Source organism: Arvicola amphibius, chromosome 15, assembly GCF_903992535.2.
Source record: "Arvicola amphibius chromosome 15, mArvAmp1.2, whole genome shotgun sequence".
NCBI lineage: Eukaryota > Metazoa > Chordata > Mammalia > Rodentia > Cricetidae > Arvicola > Arvicola amphibius.
Window position 1 is genome coordinate 49,501,823 of NC_052061.1, and position 15,747 is coordinate 49,517,569.

General features: G+C 40.7%; 1 protein-coding gene across 3 annotated transcripts in view; it reads right to left on the reverse strand.

Annotated features, from left to right (window-relative positions):
- Window positions 1–3,036: 3,036 nt before the first annotated feature.
- LOC119801886 (zinc finger protein 431-like) overlaps window positions 3,037–15,747 on the reverse strand; it is a 33,202-nt gene continuing 20,491 nt past the window's right edge. For 2 of the 3 annotated variants that reach the window (XR_005283313.1, XR_005283314.1), the window contains 4 exons: window positions 14,592–14,718; window positions 14,451–14,511; window positions 11,405–13,550; window positions 3,037–3,285 (listed from right to left, as the gene is read on the reverse strand). Coding sequence is in view for 1 of the 3 variants with exons in the window: in XM_038312626.1 (XP_038168554.1) it covers window positions 14,447–14,511; window positions 14,592–14,718 (192 nt within the window). In the remaining 2 variants the exon portion in view is untranslated. Of the gene's footprint in view, window positions 3,286–11,404; window positions 13,551–14,446; window positions 14,512–14,591; window positions 14,719–15,747 lie in introns of those variants that run through there. The other variant, XM_038312626.1, reaches the window with a different exon arrangement.

Below are 15,747 nucleotides of genomic sequence, written 5' to 3' on the forward strand. Positions count from 1 at the left end.
TTTTCATGAAGAGGAAAGTTTTATTTTGGATTAAAGTTCCAGAGATTTAATCCATGATAAACTGCCCTATGGATTTGAACCTGTGACGAGTCAGCACATTATGTCAGGCATGCCTGGCAGTGCAAAACTTCTATCCTTGTAAGCTAAGAAGCCAAATGGAAAGTCTGTTCATGTTGAGATCTCCAAATCTCCATTGGGGACACATCCCTAGCCACCTGATGCCCTCCCAACCTCCTAGAGTCCACTCCTTGGGAACAAGTCCTTTGCATTTGTGCTATCCAGAGATGTTTAACCCTAAACGTCAGCACTAGGAAACCTTAATGATTTTCCACTTGGGCTTTCTCTTAATGGAGCTTAGTATTGCTATTTGTATATTTCTTTTCTTTTTCTTTTCCTTCTTTCTTTTTCTTCTTAAGAGACAGAGTTTCTCTGTAGCTTTGGAGCCTGTCCTGGAACTAGCTCTTTAGACCAGGCTGGCCTCGAACTCACAGAGATCCGCCTGCCTTTGCCTCCCAAGTGCTGGGATTAAAGGCATGGGCCACCACTGCCTGGCGCTGTTTGTATATTTCTTATGAGGTGAATATGCCCATTTTGACCAAAATTTTATGAAAGCTGAATTTAATAACCAGTAAATTATGAAGAAAAAAATATTTCAACATTACAGCTTATTACTTAAGAAAGTAAACAAATCATATTTATTGAAGACTTTCTTACTGATGTGATGATTTCCAGAAGCTAATATTTGAAATCTATTAACTAGTAAAAGGCTTTGCAATCATCTCCATGACAGTTATCATTGCACATTTCTCTCACATAATTCACTCTTATACTTCACTCTTAATTTGTATTGTTAACCTATCTTAATAACGCATAAGAGAAGTTACCTATCTGGCTGTAATGAATTTCATCACATTTTTGACCACTCCTTGTCATATTCCTGTTGTATTCCTCCCATTTTCTCTGATAGGTTTTCTTTTTCTTCTTCTTCTTTTTTATTTTTTTTTTGGTTTTTTTTGAGACAGAGTTTCTCTGTGGCTTTGGAGCCTGTCCTGGAAACTAGCTCTTGTAGACCAGGCTGGCCTCGAACTCACAGAGATCCGTCTGCCTCTGCCTCCCGAGTGCTGGGATTAAAGGCGTGCGCCACCACCGCCCGGCTAGGTTTTCTTTTTTAACTAACCTCCTGTTCCACTTTGACATCTTGTTTTGTTGATGGTGAAATAATGGATTTAAATAGAGTGGGGATATGTTTCCAGAATCATTAACGGATCTTCTTCAACACCCTAGAAATTTCTGCATCAATGAAAAAAGTGAGTCACCCTCCCACACCAATAACTGCATATATCCTCAAGAATGAGTCCGATCCCATGAGTCCCTCATTCTTTTGTGAAAAGATGTTCATGGGGGTTGATATTACCCATATCTTATACGGGGTTTGAGAAATCACTGTATCTGATGAGAGTTCATGAATGTAACACGGGAAGACCATAATCACGATCATGAAACTGACACACCACAGTCTGAAGTCAGCAGTCTCTTCTGAAAATGGGTTCTAAAAAATGGTTTTTCATAGCAACCTTTCCCTAGCTGTTGGCATGATTTATTGTAGACCTAAGGCTTACTCATTATGTGACCATTCTTTCATTCATGGTCTTAGCTCTTTACTGTGATTTGATATTTAACTCCATTACTTTGTGTTTGAATTAAGAAACTATCCACTACCCCTGGAAGTTTGAAAGCAATGAATAAAAGTTAGCATCAATAAAATGTTTCTCAGTTGTGTTGAACAATCCATGGAATGTATACCGTATTTGGAATATTATGTATCCAGATGTCATGTGTTAATAGCTTCATTCTCAGCTAGCATCTCTGAGAGCTGACTACATGAAACATGAAATCTAGTGAGAAGCATGTGGGAAGTGTCTGTCTTTCTCCCCTCCCTTTCCCCATCATTGTGATGAGATATTGTGCCCTGCTAAAAAATTTGCACTAATGCGCTGGCTTATTATGAAATCCCTCAAATTCCCAAGAAAAGCAACTAAGGAAGGAAACCCTTGAGTGTTGCATGAGTTCTAATTGGTCTGAATAATAAAAACCTGAACTCATATATTGGGGCAACTGCTGAAATATCTGAGAGAGAAAAGAGCAAGTCACAACCAACTCTTATCTCGCTAACTCTTCAGCTGATAAGGGCTGATGGTCTCTCTCCTCCCACCTTAGTCTTCTCTTCACCCAGCCACATCACTTCCTGTCTGTCTGTCAGACCTTCAGACCTCTATGGTTAAATAGTGACTAGTTCCAACTTCAGATCTCCACGCAAGCTTTATTTGTTAGAGTACAAAGAAATATCATCAGATTTCCCCCTTTTTTTGTCTAAAATATAAAAGTGGGTTACCATGTAAAAAAAACTATATACAATAAGTACAATAACTATATACAATATATACAGGCAATAAATACATTAATGATATCTAGTCCATTAACAGTTGACAAATTCAGAGAAAATACTCTATATTTATCCTATCTTGATGAGTCCAAAAGGTTGTACCTAACTGACTTTTTTCTAATTTGCATCACCAAGACTATCTTTTAATGTCTCTCAACCTTATACACTTCATAACTTTTTTAGAGAATTTCTTCGCTGAATCTGGTAACAAGGAAAACTATAACTATAAAGTCTTCAATTCCGTGAGAGACCTGAGAAGGAAATAATATTACCCAAGTAAGCAACATTCAAAAAATGTGAGAAATGACAGAAACAGCTGGCTGCCTGGATAGGCACCCCCCAAAAAAATCAATATACCTCTGCAACATTGAGGCATCCATCTTGAGCCTACACGACTAGCAAGTGTGACAGACTTTTCTGTGAAGGAGGATATTCAGAAGGGCTGTCCTACCTCGTCTTGGAAAGGTTCAGCAGTCCTTTCTTTGCGTGTCTTGCTTTTCCAATTTGTTTTGTTTTTTTTTTTTTTTTTTGGTTTTTCGAGACAGGGTTTCTCTGTAGCTTTGGAGCCTGTCCTGGAACTAGCTCTTGTAGACCAGGCTGGCCTCGAACTCACAGAGATCCGCCCGCCTCTGCCTCCCGAGTGCTGGGATTAAAGGCGTGCGCCACCGCCGCCCTGCCCTTGCTTTTCCAATTTGGACAGCATATTGCTGGCAGTCGAGGCAAGAGCACGTCCTTGCCTAGTGACTTAACTTTTGTCACCAAAAAAGTCAACTCCTTGTGGAGCTTCTCAGTGTCCATTGTTTTCTTTGAAGATTAGTGTGGCCAGGAGCAGATATATCTCACTGTTATAAAAAAAGAACAAAGCTTATGTTATTAAAACAGCTTAAATGCCATATTCTGTAGATTTATGAAGTTTGTGAAGATAACCTGTCTGCCTAAAATATATCTGTCTAACCTTGAAACCATACCTGATATGACTACACATTTGATGGTAATGAATAACTACTAACTTGCATTCCTTTGTATTCTAATTAGTTGGTGATAATAGTACTAGAAATTTTCATTAATTGAGCTGTATATGTACAATATCTTGAACGAGATTAAAAATGTATATACAGTATATCCATACGTTCTAACAAAATTAATCTCAAATTTGTATCAATATACAAAGATCCGTATCTATGTAAAATATTTAAAACTAGTAGTTGCTCTCTTGGCTTAAAAGTGGAGTCAATAATCTACCCTGTTTATCCTATTATATCTATACCCCCCTTTTCCTCTTCAGAGTAGATTTAATTTAATCTACCCTATCATATTTATATCCCCCATTTCTCTTCTCAAAACAAGAGCACTGAATCTAAATTTCTTTGTTCAGCTTTTTTCCTGACCATTACCAATAACAACTTGTAACCCTCCCAAACAATGACAAATATCCATAACCCAATTAAAGACCAAAACCCAACCACCCCACATCTTGAGAATGTAGGCATCATGTTCTTAAAGTTACTTCTTGCTGTCTGGAGGCAAGAAGTAATTAGGGGATCCTGAAAAGAAAAATTTGGATTAATTGTCAAGTCCTGGGAGAGGTGAAGGCCATGCTTGCTGCAGAGCCCAAGTGAAGGCAGGAGGCGCCATGGAGGATCTGCTGCTCCAGCTGCTCCTGGCTAAGGAGCAGGACAATGTCCAGGACCAGCGCTCTTAGCCATGGAGAAGCAGCCTCACCTCCTGCCCATTGTCTACCGAGTGGCATCATTAGGCCGCTACAGTGCACTGAGGGCACTAGTGAGGATCGGTCCCATGCAGCTCCACCTCTCTTGCAGCTTACCGAGTGGGTCCCGGATCTGGTAGTGGCTACTGCTTTCCTGAAAAGGGTGACAGCTTTTCTCTTAGCCCACCATAAAAGGGACCAATGCCTGAATACCAATTCAAACTCCCTGCCTCTCTCCTGCTTGTCTCTATGAACAATAACATAACCATAACAGGAGCGCTGTTTTAGGGTCCTCAGAAAGACATCATATCCTGTGTCAAGGTGGAGGTGGGAGAACACCTGAGAAGTATGTGACTCATGCCCTTTCTTTTTTTTAACCAAATACTTTATTTAATTTTTCTTTTTACGTACCAACCACAGTTTTCCCTCCCTCCATGTCTCCCATTCCCATCCCACCTCTCCCCAACCTAATCCCCATCCACTCCCCAGAGAGGATAGAGCCTCCCATGGGGAGTCAACAAAAGTCTGGCATACCAAGTTGAGGCAGGACCAAGCCCCCTTTTCCGGCATCAAGGCTAAGCAAAGTATCCCATCAAATGGAAATGGGCTCCAAAAAGCCAGTTCATGCACCCGGGTTAAATTCTGGTGTGACTGCTAGGAGCCCCATCAAGAGACAATACCCCACAACTGTCACTCACACTCAGAGCACCTAGTTCAGTCCCAGAACTGTCGCAGCTGTCGGCCCAGAGTCCATGAGCTGGGGTCAGGTGTCTCTGCTGGTTTTCCCATCATGATCTTGACACCCCCCCCCTCCTTGTCCATGTAATCTCTCCTCCCTCTCTTCAACTGAACTCCAGGAGTTCAGCCCAGTGCTTAGCTGTGGGTCACTGCATCTGCTTGCATTAGTTACTGGATGTAGGTTCTATGAGATCATCCCTTCTCTAAGCTCCTTAGCATTTGTTAGCCCTTTGGGAGCCAGAGGTTGAAATTAGCAAGAAGGGAAGAAAGGCAGGGCAGCAAGCCTAAGTTTGAACACTACCACCTTGTTCTAGGACAACTAGTGCCTTCTCACTTTGTGGCTATTTCCTTCTTGCTTCCTGGAGCCCAGTCTCTAGCTGGCCCAGATGAGCTATGAATTATGCAGAATACCTTCCCCATTCTCCTTTAGAAACTAATGGCCCAGAAAAGTTAAGGAAGTTACAACGAACCAGTGAAAATCCTAGCTGTGGTTGGTGAGGCTCAGCTGAGAGCTGATTTCCTTCCAAAGGAGAGTTGGTGATTGATTCCTGTGAGTGGTGCCCTTTGGAACTCTGGCTCCCAAAGGTCTAACAAATGCTGAGGAGCTTAGAAAAGGGATGATCTCATAGAACACAAGCATGTAAAGGAAAGAGAATGAGGAAGATGTAAAAACAAAAAACAAGACAGCAAAAAAATAATTCCTTCAGCAACTTGAGTGCCACTGGTTGAGAAGACCCATTTCTGTTGCTGTTAAATTTCCCTCTTATGAAGGGAGTGATTTTATAAGGTATCCCTGGTGGCATTGCTCATCTCCATGGTCCATCCAACCTTCCCTTCTCAAGCTAGAGGAAACTGACATACAGAGAGGTTAATCTGCCAGCCACATAACAGAGCATTTCACGGGTGTCCCTGCTAACTCCCCCTTGGACTTCTGGCTTTTGCACCCTCTTCCTTAGAAATGGATGCTATCCTTGTTGATGTGGTTATTGGAGTTCCTGCACAGCTTGAGGTCCTTCTTGCTTAGCCCTTTGATGTTGCTCAGAAGGGGCTGTTATGTGTCCCACCTAGGTGGATAAAAACTTCCTCAGAGTACCTTTTTCCTTCTACTACTTTTATTGATTTTTGAGGTGGGAAGTTTGTTTCAGATCTGTTCCCAGAAATCTTTCTCAGGAAGCACAGAAGTTAGAGGGCAGCCAAGAAGTCCTTACAGGGATGTGTGTGCATCAGCCCTAGGATTATTATCTGGACTAAAGAAAGAAACGGACAGACTGTCAGTTCATATGTCCACCCACTACACCTGCCAGGTAAAGTGCTTCTCTGGTTTCACCTTTAAGGTGCTTCTCCTGACCTCTAAGGAGATGTGCGTCATAAGGCTGAGATTCATCTTCAGGGCTGTGACTTCAGATCCATTTCCCCATATTTCTAGATTCTAAAGGTCAGGAAAGCCATAGAAAAATACTTTCCAATGAAGTCAAACTTTCATTTAGTATATAGAAAAGAATTAGGATAGCACTTGTTATGGCAAGACAGTACCTGGAGCCATTTCGGGACAGGGTGACACAATGTGTGTCAATGGGTGTCAATTTGTCTTGTAATACTGTGTATGGAGAACCACAGTGTGGGGTCAGGGCAAGCAGGAGCCCTGGGGTACTGATATGCTGTGGTTAACATGCTATTAATTACTTTCACACCTCCCTGAATTGTGGCAACTCCAGAGTCCCAAAGTGATATCTTAGGATCTTCATTACATTGAGTTCACATGCCCAACACCTTAGGGAAGAACTGATTTTAGCCCAGAGTTCCAGGTTAGAGTCAGTCTTGGGGAAGTGAAGGCAGAAACTTAATCAGCAATTCACATCACATCCACAGTGAAGAGCAGAGACTGAATGTGTCCATGCTGCCTGCTGGCCTGTCCATTCTCCAGGCTTCTGCACTTTTAAACGGCTCAGGTCCCAGGTAATGAAATGATTCTGCCCATCTCAATGAACAATCTATAAAACCTACAGACATGGCCAGGGTAAACCTGATCAAAATAATTCCTCATTGTGAAAACTAAGTGGTTCTAAGTTTTGTCGGTCTGATAATAAAGTCTAACATGCCCACTGCCCCAGCATAATTTCCAGGCTTAGAATAGCTTTGTGCTTTGATTCTATAGTCTCCAATGAGACTGTAGGCTGGATGCTCTTATACACGGAAGACCTGTAATGAAATTTCCTGAATGTCTTCTTCCTGTACGGAAACTCATGTTATGGATGTCAGGGTCCAGTACACAGTAACAGTAGGCCACTTTGAACTACTTCCTACAGTGGACATCACCCCAGGACACACTGACCTCACAGAATTTAGCCATGCTTTGAGACCCTCTGACCGTCTCGTTCTCCTTTTGTTACTTTTTCTAAGCTGTGTTAGCCTTTTCTTGTGATACAACCCATGCCTGGCTGTTTCCATCCTAAACCCAGCAGAATTCATATATTTTAAGTGGCAATAAACAGAAGTCTGTCCCCGGCATTTTTGATGGATTTTATTTGGTGCATATCCTCTTCTGTGCCCCTTCCTCTGGGACACAGTGGGAGCCAGGACCTGCAGTGGGTGCCCTGGCACAGACTTTGCATTCCATCCCTGCCGTCACCCCTAAGTCCCTTTTAGGTTCAGGCCCGAGGTTAGACTTTGAACAATTTAAAAAAATTCAGAGGAAGGAAAATCTAGCCACTTAGGCATATGGAGATTTACAAAACTATCTTTTAAACCATGCACTATGATCTAAATATAAACTATATCACAAGGTATGATCTAAAAGAGAAATAGACCATTATATATGATAAAAGATAAATTTAAAAGATGTATCAATGCCACATTCCTTAAACACAATGGATATAGAATGGAAATGAAAAGAAAATCACGGGGAAGCTACCTATCTGCACTGTAAAGGATGTCCTTGAATAAACAGCAATGCTGAGCTATTCTAACCCCAGAATAAGACTTATTTTGCCTCTGAGCAAGCTGGCTCACAGGAACACTCTAGTTGCTTCCATGAAGGACCAGAAAGAGTTCATTTTAACTATTCATGAGTGCTATCTGACTCAAGGCTGACATTACTCCGCAGAATATCATTTTGAAGCTTTATATGGGTGCGTGCCTGCATGTGTCTGGGTGCAGTACCCGTAGAGGTCAGAAGAGAGAACCAGATACCTTAGAACTGGAGTTACAGGACAGGATTAGCAACCATGGCTTCTGGCAATGGAACCTGTGTCCTCTGCAACAACTCCCAGTGCTCTTAATTGCTAAGCTATCTCTCAAGTCACATTTTTTATTTAAAATGTATTTTATACATTTAATTAAAGTATACTACAACACTTTCCACCTTCTTTGTCCTCTCTCCATTCCTTCCCAAATTCTTTCCTTCCAATTTCTTCCTTGTTAAGAGCATGTGAATAAGAATGTGTACATATATGAATAAAATCAGCTGGATCCATCTCTGTTGGTTGTGTTTTATGTCTTCAGGACTGAACATGCTGTTTTGGATAAACAAATCACAAGCTCTTCCTTGCCTGAGGCTAATTCACCCACTTACAGGGGAATTTTACTCTTTATAATAAGTCTGCCCTCATGTGACATAGGCTGCCTTAGACAGAAAACATTATCAAGAATAGAAAACTTTGAGTGGTTAACACAAGCTAACACTTGCTGGTGTCATGGATGTTAAGTTGTGGAAATGCTGGGAAGATTATGGACACTGTCCTGAGCCAATTACTGCCTCCCTAGGTTCCAAGGCCCTCTGAAAATACCCAATGGGATCATTCTCATCTTGGATGACTTTTTTTTTTTTTTTTTTTTTTGGTTTTTCGAGACAGGGTTTCTCTGCAGCTTTTTTTAGAGCCTGTCCTGGAACTAGCTCTTGTAGACCAGGCTGGCCTCTTGGATGACTTTGAAATTCAGAAATTCCTCCCTCCACTTTCTAAATACCATGACTTAAGGTCTATGCCGCTACACCTAGCTTAGGTAGCTGCAGCTTCATTTAGTGACTCGTTATAATGACGGGATGAGTAAGATGAGCAGGTACTCTTAAGAATATTCAAAAACCACATATCTCAGTGTGCCTGGCTTTCATCATCTGTAGAATAAGGATAGCGCTTTGCCCTAGTCCCTTGATGAATTATAACAGACTAAAGATAAAAACCAATATTGCTCGTAGTTGGAAGACAGTGGACTCTGAGGCATGAGGACTGCATTTGATGAGAGCTGCCTTCTCTTATGGAGTTAGGACCAGAGCCTGTGTCCTGCTTAGCTTTACCAGCCAGGCTCAGCCACCTATCCTAATTAAGCCAATTAAAAGAACCAAGTTATACTAAGTGGTGATGGTATTTGCCTTTAACCCTAACACTTGGGAGGCAGATGCAGCTAGATTCCTGTAATTTCAAGGCCAGCCTCATCTACAGAGATAGTTCCGGGACAGACAAGTGCTGAGAGCTTCCATGGGAGTATACAGCAGGTGACAGTTAATGTTCAGCAGGCCAACCCATCAGATGCTTGATTTGCTTGTGGGGAGACTGTGGAGACCCCGAAACGCCTATTTCCACTTTGACCAGAGGTCAGAGAGTTGGGACTTGTTTCTCGTTCTTTCAAGGTTATTGTATCTCTACTAGATAAACGAAAATACTGCTTTGAATACACACGAGGTAGTTAATGTTTATTGTATTCTTTTCTATGAAGCCTTGTAACATCAGCACTGTTAAACTCTGTTGACAAAGCAGTACACATGGGAGTTCATCATCTTCCCTTGTACTCAGGAGGTGGACTCATGAGGATCATGAGTCCAAATATATCCTTGGGTCATAGCTAACATCCAACACAGGCTGAATAAAAAAACAACAAAATCTAAAAGGAATCTGCGAAAATATGAAAAACAAAACCAGAAACAACAGACCACCACCTTTTCACAGAAACCCGTATTGGAAAAGTATGATGACGTCCTGCCTGATTTTTAAATAAACAATAAGCCACTTAAATGATGGGTGTCCCAGCCGATACATTACAGCAGAAACACACCAATCACTAAGGAAAACCACAGTAGAAGATGAACAAGTCATAAAACTCCAAGGGCCACAAAATAAACTTCACCAGATGGATTTGCTCCACATATGGCACACTTTAGTATTACCTCAAAAGTTTCAGATAAAAAGCACAATGATCTCGACTACCAATCTTGAGTAAAGAAGGTAAATAATTTCCTTCCTTCAGGGCTGTGACTGACGGATAAATGCAACAAGACATTTTTCTGGTTGCTGAAGACTGCTGTGAACTGGAGTCCTTTACCAAATCATTGACATCGATAGGGATTTCCTCTTGTATGAGTTTGTCCCAATTTTCTGATTTCAAAATTATATAAATAGGCTTTACAACATCTATAGGAGAGACACAGAACTGGGCAGTTGAGAAATGTTCATTCCCAGGATTGAGATCTGATTTTTTGAAAACCTCCTGTAATTCAAGGGTCTAGCATTCTGAGGAACCAGCATGCACATTCATATACCCACAAAAACACAGTGTCATCACATAATTAAAATTAAACCAACCCTCCAAACAAACAACTTTTCACTGATGACCTTCCTGTGACCCGGGTGTGTGGCCTCTAAAGGTTTAACTGTCTTCACAGCTTTTCTCCCACATGACCTGGTTCAGATAGCAGAAAGCAAGCACGTAGGCTAGAAGTCAGAGAAATCAACCCTTCTAAACTGGTGGCATCATTGGAAGGATTTTAGAAATGTCCTACTAAAGGAAATATGGTACTGGGGGGTAGGCTTTGAGAATTCACATCCACACACCATTCCCAGTTCCCACTGTTAAGGATGTGAGTTCTTAGCCTCCTGCTGTAACTGCCATGTCTGGCATTTGTTGCCAGGCAACTTTCATGGTGACCAGGTATGTCTCTGGAAGGGAGGGTCAAATTAAACTCATTTATACAAGGACATTGTATCACAACAACAGAGAAGGAATGAATACAAATTCATAAAGTTTGACATCCGAGTCAGTTACTTCATGTAATTAAAAGGGTTACAATATCATTTGTATTCACAGTACAAGTGTTACAGCTCTGGAGGAAGATGCACAATGATGCTGTAAGAAGGCTATACCTGCAGCTGTGAAAGGAAGTTATCCTGGATAGCTACAGTTGTGAGCAGAAAGGTGTCCTGGCTGTTGAGAAGTCATCCTATACCTGAAGCTGCAGAAGGAAGATATCCTGGATACCTACAGCTCTGAAGAGAAAGGTACTTTGTCAAAATCAGGCTATACCTACAGCTACGAGGGAAGGCATTAAGGGTACCTACAGCGGTGATGATAAAGGCATCTTGCTGAAGCTGTGGAGGGAAGGTATCCTGGATACCTACAGCACAGAAGGAGAAGGTCCCCTGGCTGGCAGAAGTCACGCTATACATGCGGCTGTGAGGGGAAGGTATCCTAGGCAACTAAAACTATGAGGAGAAAGAAATACTAACAGTCGTGACGTCAGAACATACCTGAAGTTGTCCTCTGGTGGGAAAATGTGTCCCAGCAGGATTTGGCAATCTTGTTCCTCTGAGAGCCACTATACCTGGGATACACTCCTCTTTGCTAAGAGAACTTCCCAGCAGAGATGAGAATTGCTGCTCCCCTAAGGGAGTTCCCTAGAGGAGTTGCTCTGACACCACGGAGTTACACAGCAGAGATGTCCGTTTCTTCTCAGTTGTTACTTCTTTGCTTCACTCAACTAAGATATGTGTCAGCCTGCTCTGACTCCTGTGAGCTGTTTCCAAATCTGCTCCACGCCCCATGGAGTTTCCCAGCAGCTGTGCCATTTCCTTCTCGGCTCTGTTCCACTTGGGGTTTCCCACCAGAAACGTCCATTGCTCCTAAGCTCTGCTCCACCAGGGAGATTTGCGGAAAGGATTCGACCCTGATCTGCCGAAAGATCTTTCATCACCCCCAAACTCGCTAAAGGTATTTATTTGAAAGTGAGAGCTGTAGGAGACTGTATAGGGCAGATGCCAACTAAAAAGGCACAGGGCTTATACGGGGCCTCTCATGGACAGAGATTGAGCGAGACTTTCAGAGTGGAAAATGGTCAGGTTTCAACCCCTGAGCTGGCAGACTGGCTAGATTTCAAGCTCATTTGCTGGTTAGTTCTATCCTCAAGGACTGGTTGGTTTCAGTTACCAGAGATTGGTTGGTTTCATGTTCAGTTGGTCAGGGAAGAATGTGTTTCTTTGGCTTTGGTTTCAAAGCCATTGTGTGTGTCTTTCACTGGCTCTGGTTCAGGATCGAGCGTATTCTTTGGCTGGTCCTTTTACCCTACATATAGGGCTCCATAAATTCAATTTTCACATGAGTTTGTAGAGGCAAATAATACAAAATGGACATCTTGAATCTTGAAAAGATTGTTGACACCATCCAATTTTTTTCTAGACAATATTCTTGAATAGTCTTGAATGAATGTATGTAAGTGTGTTGGATTAAGAGCTTACCAAATTCTTTATAATATACCCTCAGATTTTTTTCAGGTACTCAAAAACGATTGTAATTAGCAAAGGCACACAAAATATTTTACTCCTTTAAAGTGTAAAACTTTGTTACACTGACTTTATTTTTAGGGTTTCTCGGCAATGTGCCTTTTTCTGATGATTTCGAAGATTGCTTATATATGCAAAGTCTTTACCACACAGATTACATACATAGGGTTTCTCTCCAGTATGTGTTCTTTCATGCATTTGAAGACCACTATGATGAGCGAAGAATTTACCACAATGATTACATACATAGGGTTTCTCTCCAGTATGTCTTCTTTTATGTGTTTGGAGAACACTGTGTTGTGCAAAGGCTTTACCACATTCCTTACATTCATAGGGTTTCTCTCCAGTATGTGTTCTTTTATGTACTCGGAGATGACTGTGATGAGCAAAGGCTTTACCACAGTGATTACATTCATAGGGTTTCTCTCCGGTGTGTATTCTTATATGCGTTTTAAGAGCATTGTGATAAGCAAAGGCTTTGCCACAGTGATTACATTTATAGGGCTTCTCTCCAGTATGTGTTCTTTCATGTATTTGGAGATGACCTTGTTGTACAAAGGCTTTAGAACATAGGTAACATTCATAGGGCTTCTCTCCAGTATGTGTTCTTGTATGCATCTGAAGATTATTTTGACGTGCAAAGGTTTTACCACATTGATTACATTCATAGGGTCTCTCTCCAGTATGTGTTCTTTTATGCATTTGAAGAACATGGGGATAAGCAAAGGATTTACCACACTGATTACATTCATACGGTTTCTCTCCAGTATGTGTTCTTTCATGCATTTGAAGATGACTTTGTTGTGCAAAGGCTTTACCACATTGAATACATTCATAGGGTCTCTCTCCAGTATGTGTTCTTTTATGCGTTTGGAGGTGATTGTATCGCACAAAGGCTTTACCACATTGATGACATTTATAGGGTTTCTCTCCAGTATGTGTTCTTTTATGTATTTGAAGATTTTTATTACGTGCAAAGCCTTTACCACATTGATTGCATTGATAGGGTTTCTCTCCAATATATATTCTTTGATGCCTTTGAAGATGACTGTCATATGCAAAGGCTTTAATACATTGAACATATACAGGATTATCTCCAGTTTGACTTCTTTCAGGCCTGCAAGGATAATTGGCACATGTAAATCCCTCATCACATTCAATGCACTTTATTACCTGTATGAATGAGTTTTACAATTTGGTCCAAATATAAAGATGAATTACATCTTAAGGTTTTATATCGCATTTACATTCATGCTACTACCCTTCATTTAGGATAGTTTGCATATATTTTTTTAAGACAGAGTTTCTGTGTAACTTTGGAACCTGTCCTGGAACTCAGTCTTGTAGACCAGGCTGGCCTCAAACTCAATCTGCCTGCCTCTGCCTCCCAACTGCTGGGATTAAAAGCCTGTTTTCCATGTTTAAACATTACCTGTGATGCTACGATCCTCTGTTAAATAGTTCACACTTAATCTTTCTTTCTATGAGAGTTTGCACATACTAAAAGACAATTGGAAAATTTCAGATATAGATATGAGGTATGAAGAGTAAGGTTTTCCCGACAACAAATGCTCCTTGACACTTGACTCTAACTGCCCTTCTCACTAAACTTAGCATACTCACAGCAGAATATGAGGAACACTAGCTTTACTATGACCTATTTGTTTATTAGCAGGTTGTGAAGATGTACTTATCACCTCTTCAGCATGTAAACCTTTTATAATATGAGTGGTATGAAATTAATGAATTGGCAGTTCTAAAGCATAGCCCTCATGGAGCTATGCTACAAATGGTGATATATGCTAAGGCATTCTTTCCTTGTCTTCTTTCTTAAAAGAATGCCTTGCAAATATAATTCATCTATTTGAAACTGAGGTATGTGGTTTTGTGAGAATTTCATAATCATCAAGTCACATGAAACTGTACTTATTTATACGGTTGCTTTTGCTTAAAACTTCCTGGACACATTACAATTTCTTCAGAGGCTCATTTGTATCAGTTTGCACATGATAATTACCTTTCATGTCTTTGAGAACTTTGACAATGTTCTTCAATATTATGGTCTTCCCAACTGTATCCTAAAATATAGTAGAAAATGTATGAAATATTATTGTAAATTGGGTAAAATTTAAATTACATGAAGGAAATTCAATATTACCTATGATAGTGAGGTTCCTGTAGGTCTCCAGCATCACATCTTTATAGAGATTCTTCTGGGAAGGATCCAGCAAAGTCCACTCTTCCCAAGTGAAGTCAACATGCACATCATCATAGGTCAGTGTATTCTGAAATTGACACATACATGTTTTACAACAGAAAGCATGATTCTGACAACATTGTAAATGTTTACTTCTTTGGAAATATAGTCATAATTCTAATACCCCTATGCTTATTCCATTATATAGACATTATAATGTAATCACCAAGTCTCCTTGGAAGGAAACTGAATAGGAGGTTCACCTGTCATTTCGGTACCCTGTGAATGGGATATCACTTTGCAAGAAAAATGTCTAATAAAACATAGACACTTGTATCATAGAAACACAGATCAACAGTACAGACTACACAGGACAGAAATTGTATGAACAATTGTTAAGAACAAAGAGAAAAATAAAGCCGGGCAGTGGTGGCACACGCCTTTAATCCCAGCACTCGGGAGGCAGAGGCAGATGGATCTCTGTGAGTTCGAGACCAGCCTGGTCTACAAGAGCTAGTTCCAGGACAGGCTCCAAAGCCACAGAGAAACCCTGTCTCAAAAAATCAAAAAAAAAAAATCAAAGAGAAAAATAATATGGACAGGCTGGGCATATTGAATTACACCTTTAAATGGGGAAATTAAAAGTCAGAGACAGGCATATCTGCCTCAGAGTTGAATGCCAGCCTAGTCTATGAAGTAAGTTCCAGGAGAGTCAGAGGTAGATATTAAGATCCTGTCTCCCATGCAAAATCATTCAAACAACCAAAAGATAAAAAGAACTCAGAGATTCTTACTGGATGTATTATAGTTTTGCATTTATCTTCCAGAAACCTAAAGTGTCCCCACTTTGAAACAGAACATCAACAAGATTTTTCTAAAAGGTACTGCATCTTTAAGCAGTTACAAATGGACAGATGAAAACATTAGCAATTTAAATGGTGATCACACATATTCAACACAGGGTAGAAAAGATCTCTCATTAGTAAAGAGCTCTTGTTAGTCTTGCATATAGATGGGTTCAATTACTAGTATTTACTTCAGGGAACACAACCATCCATTTTTCAAGTTCAGATTTTTTGGGGGACCATGTTTTGATCACTGTGAGGACCAGGTACCC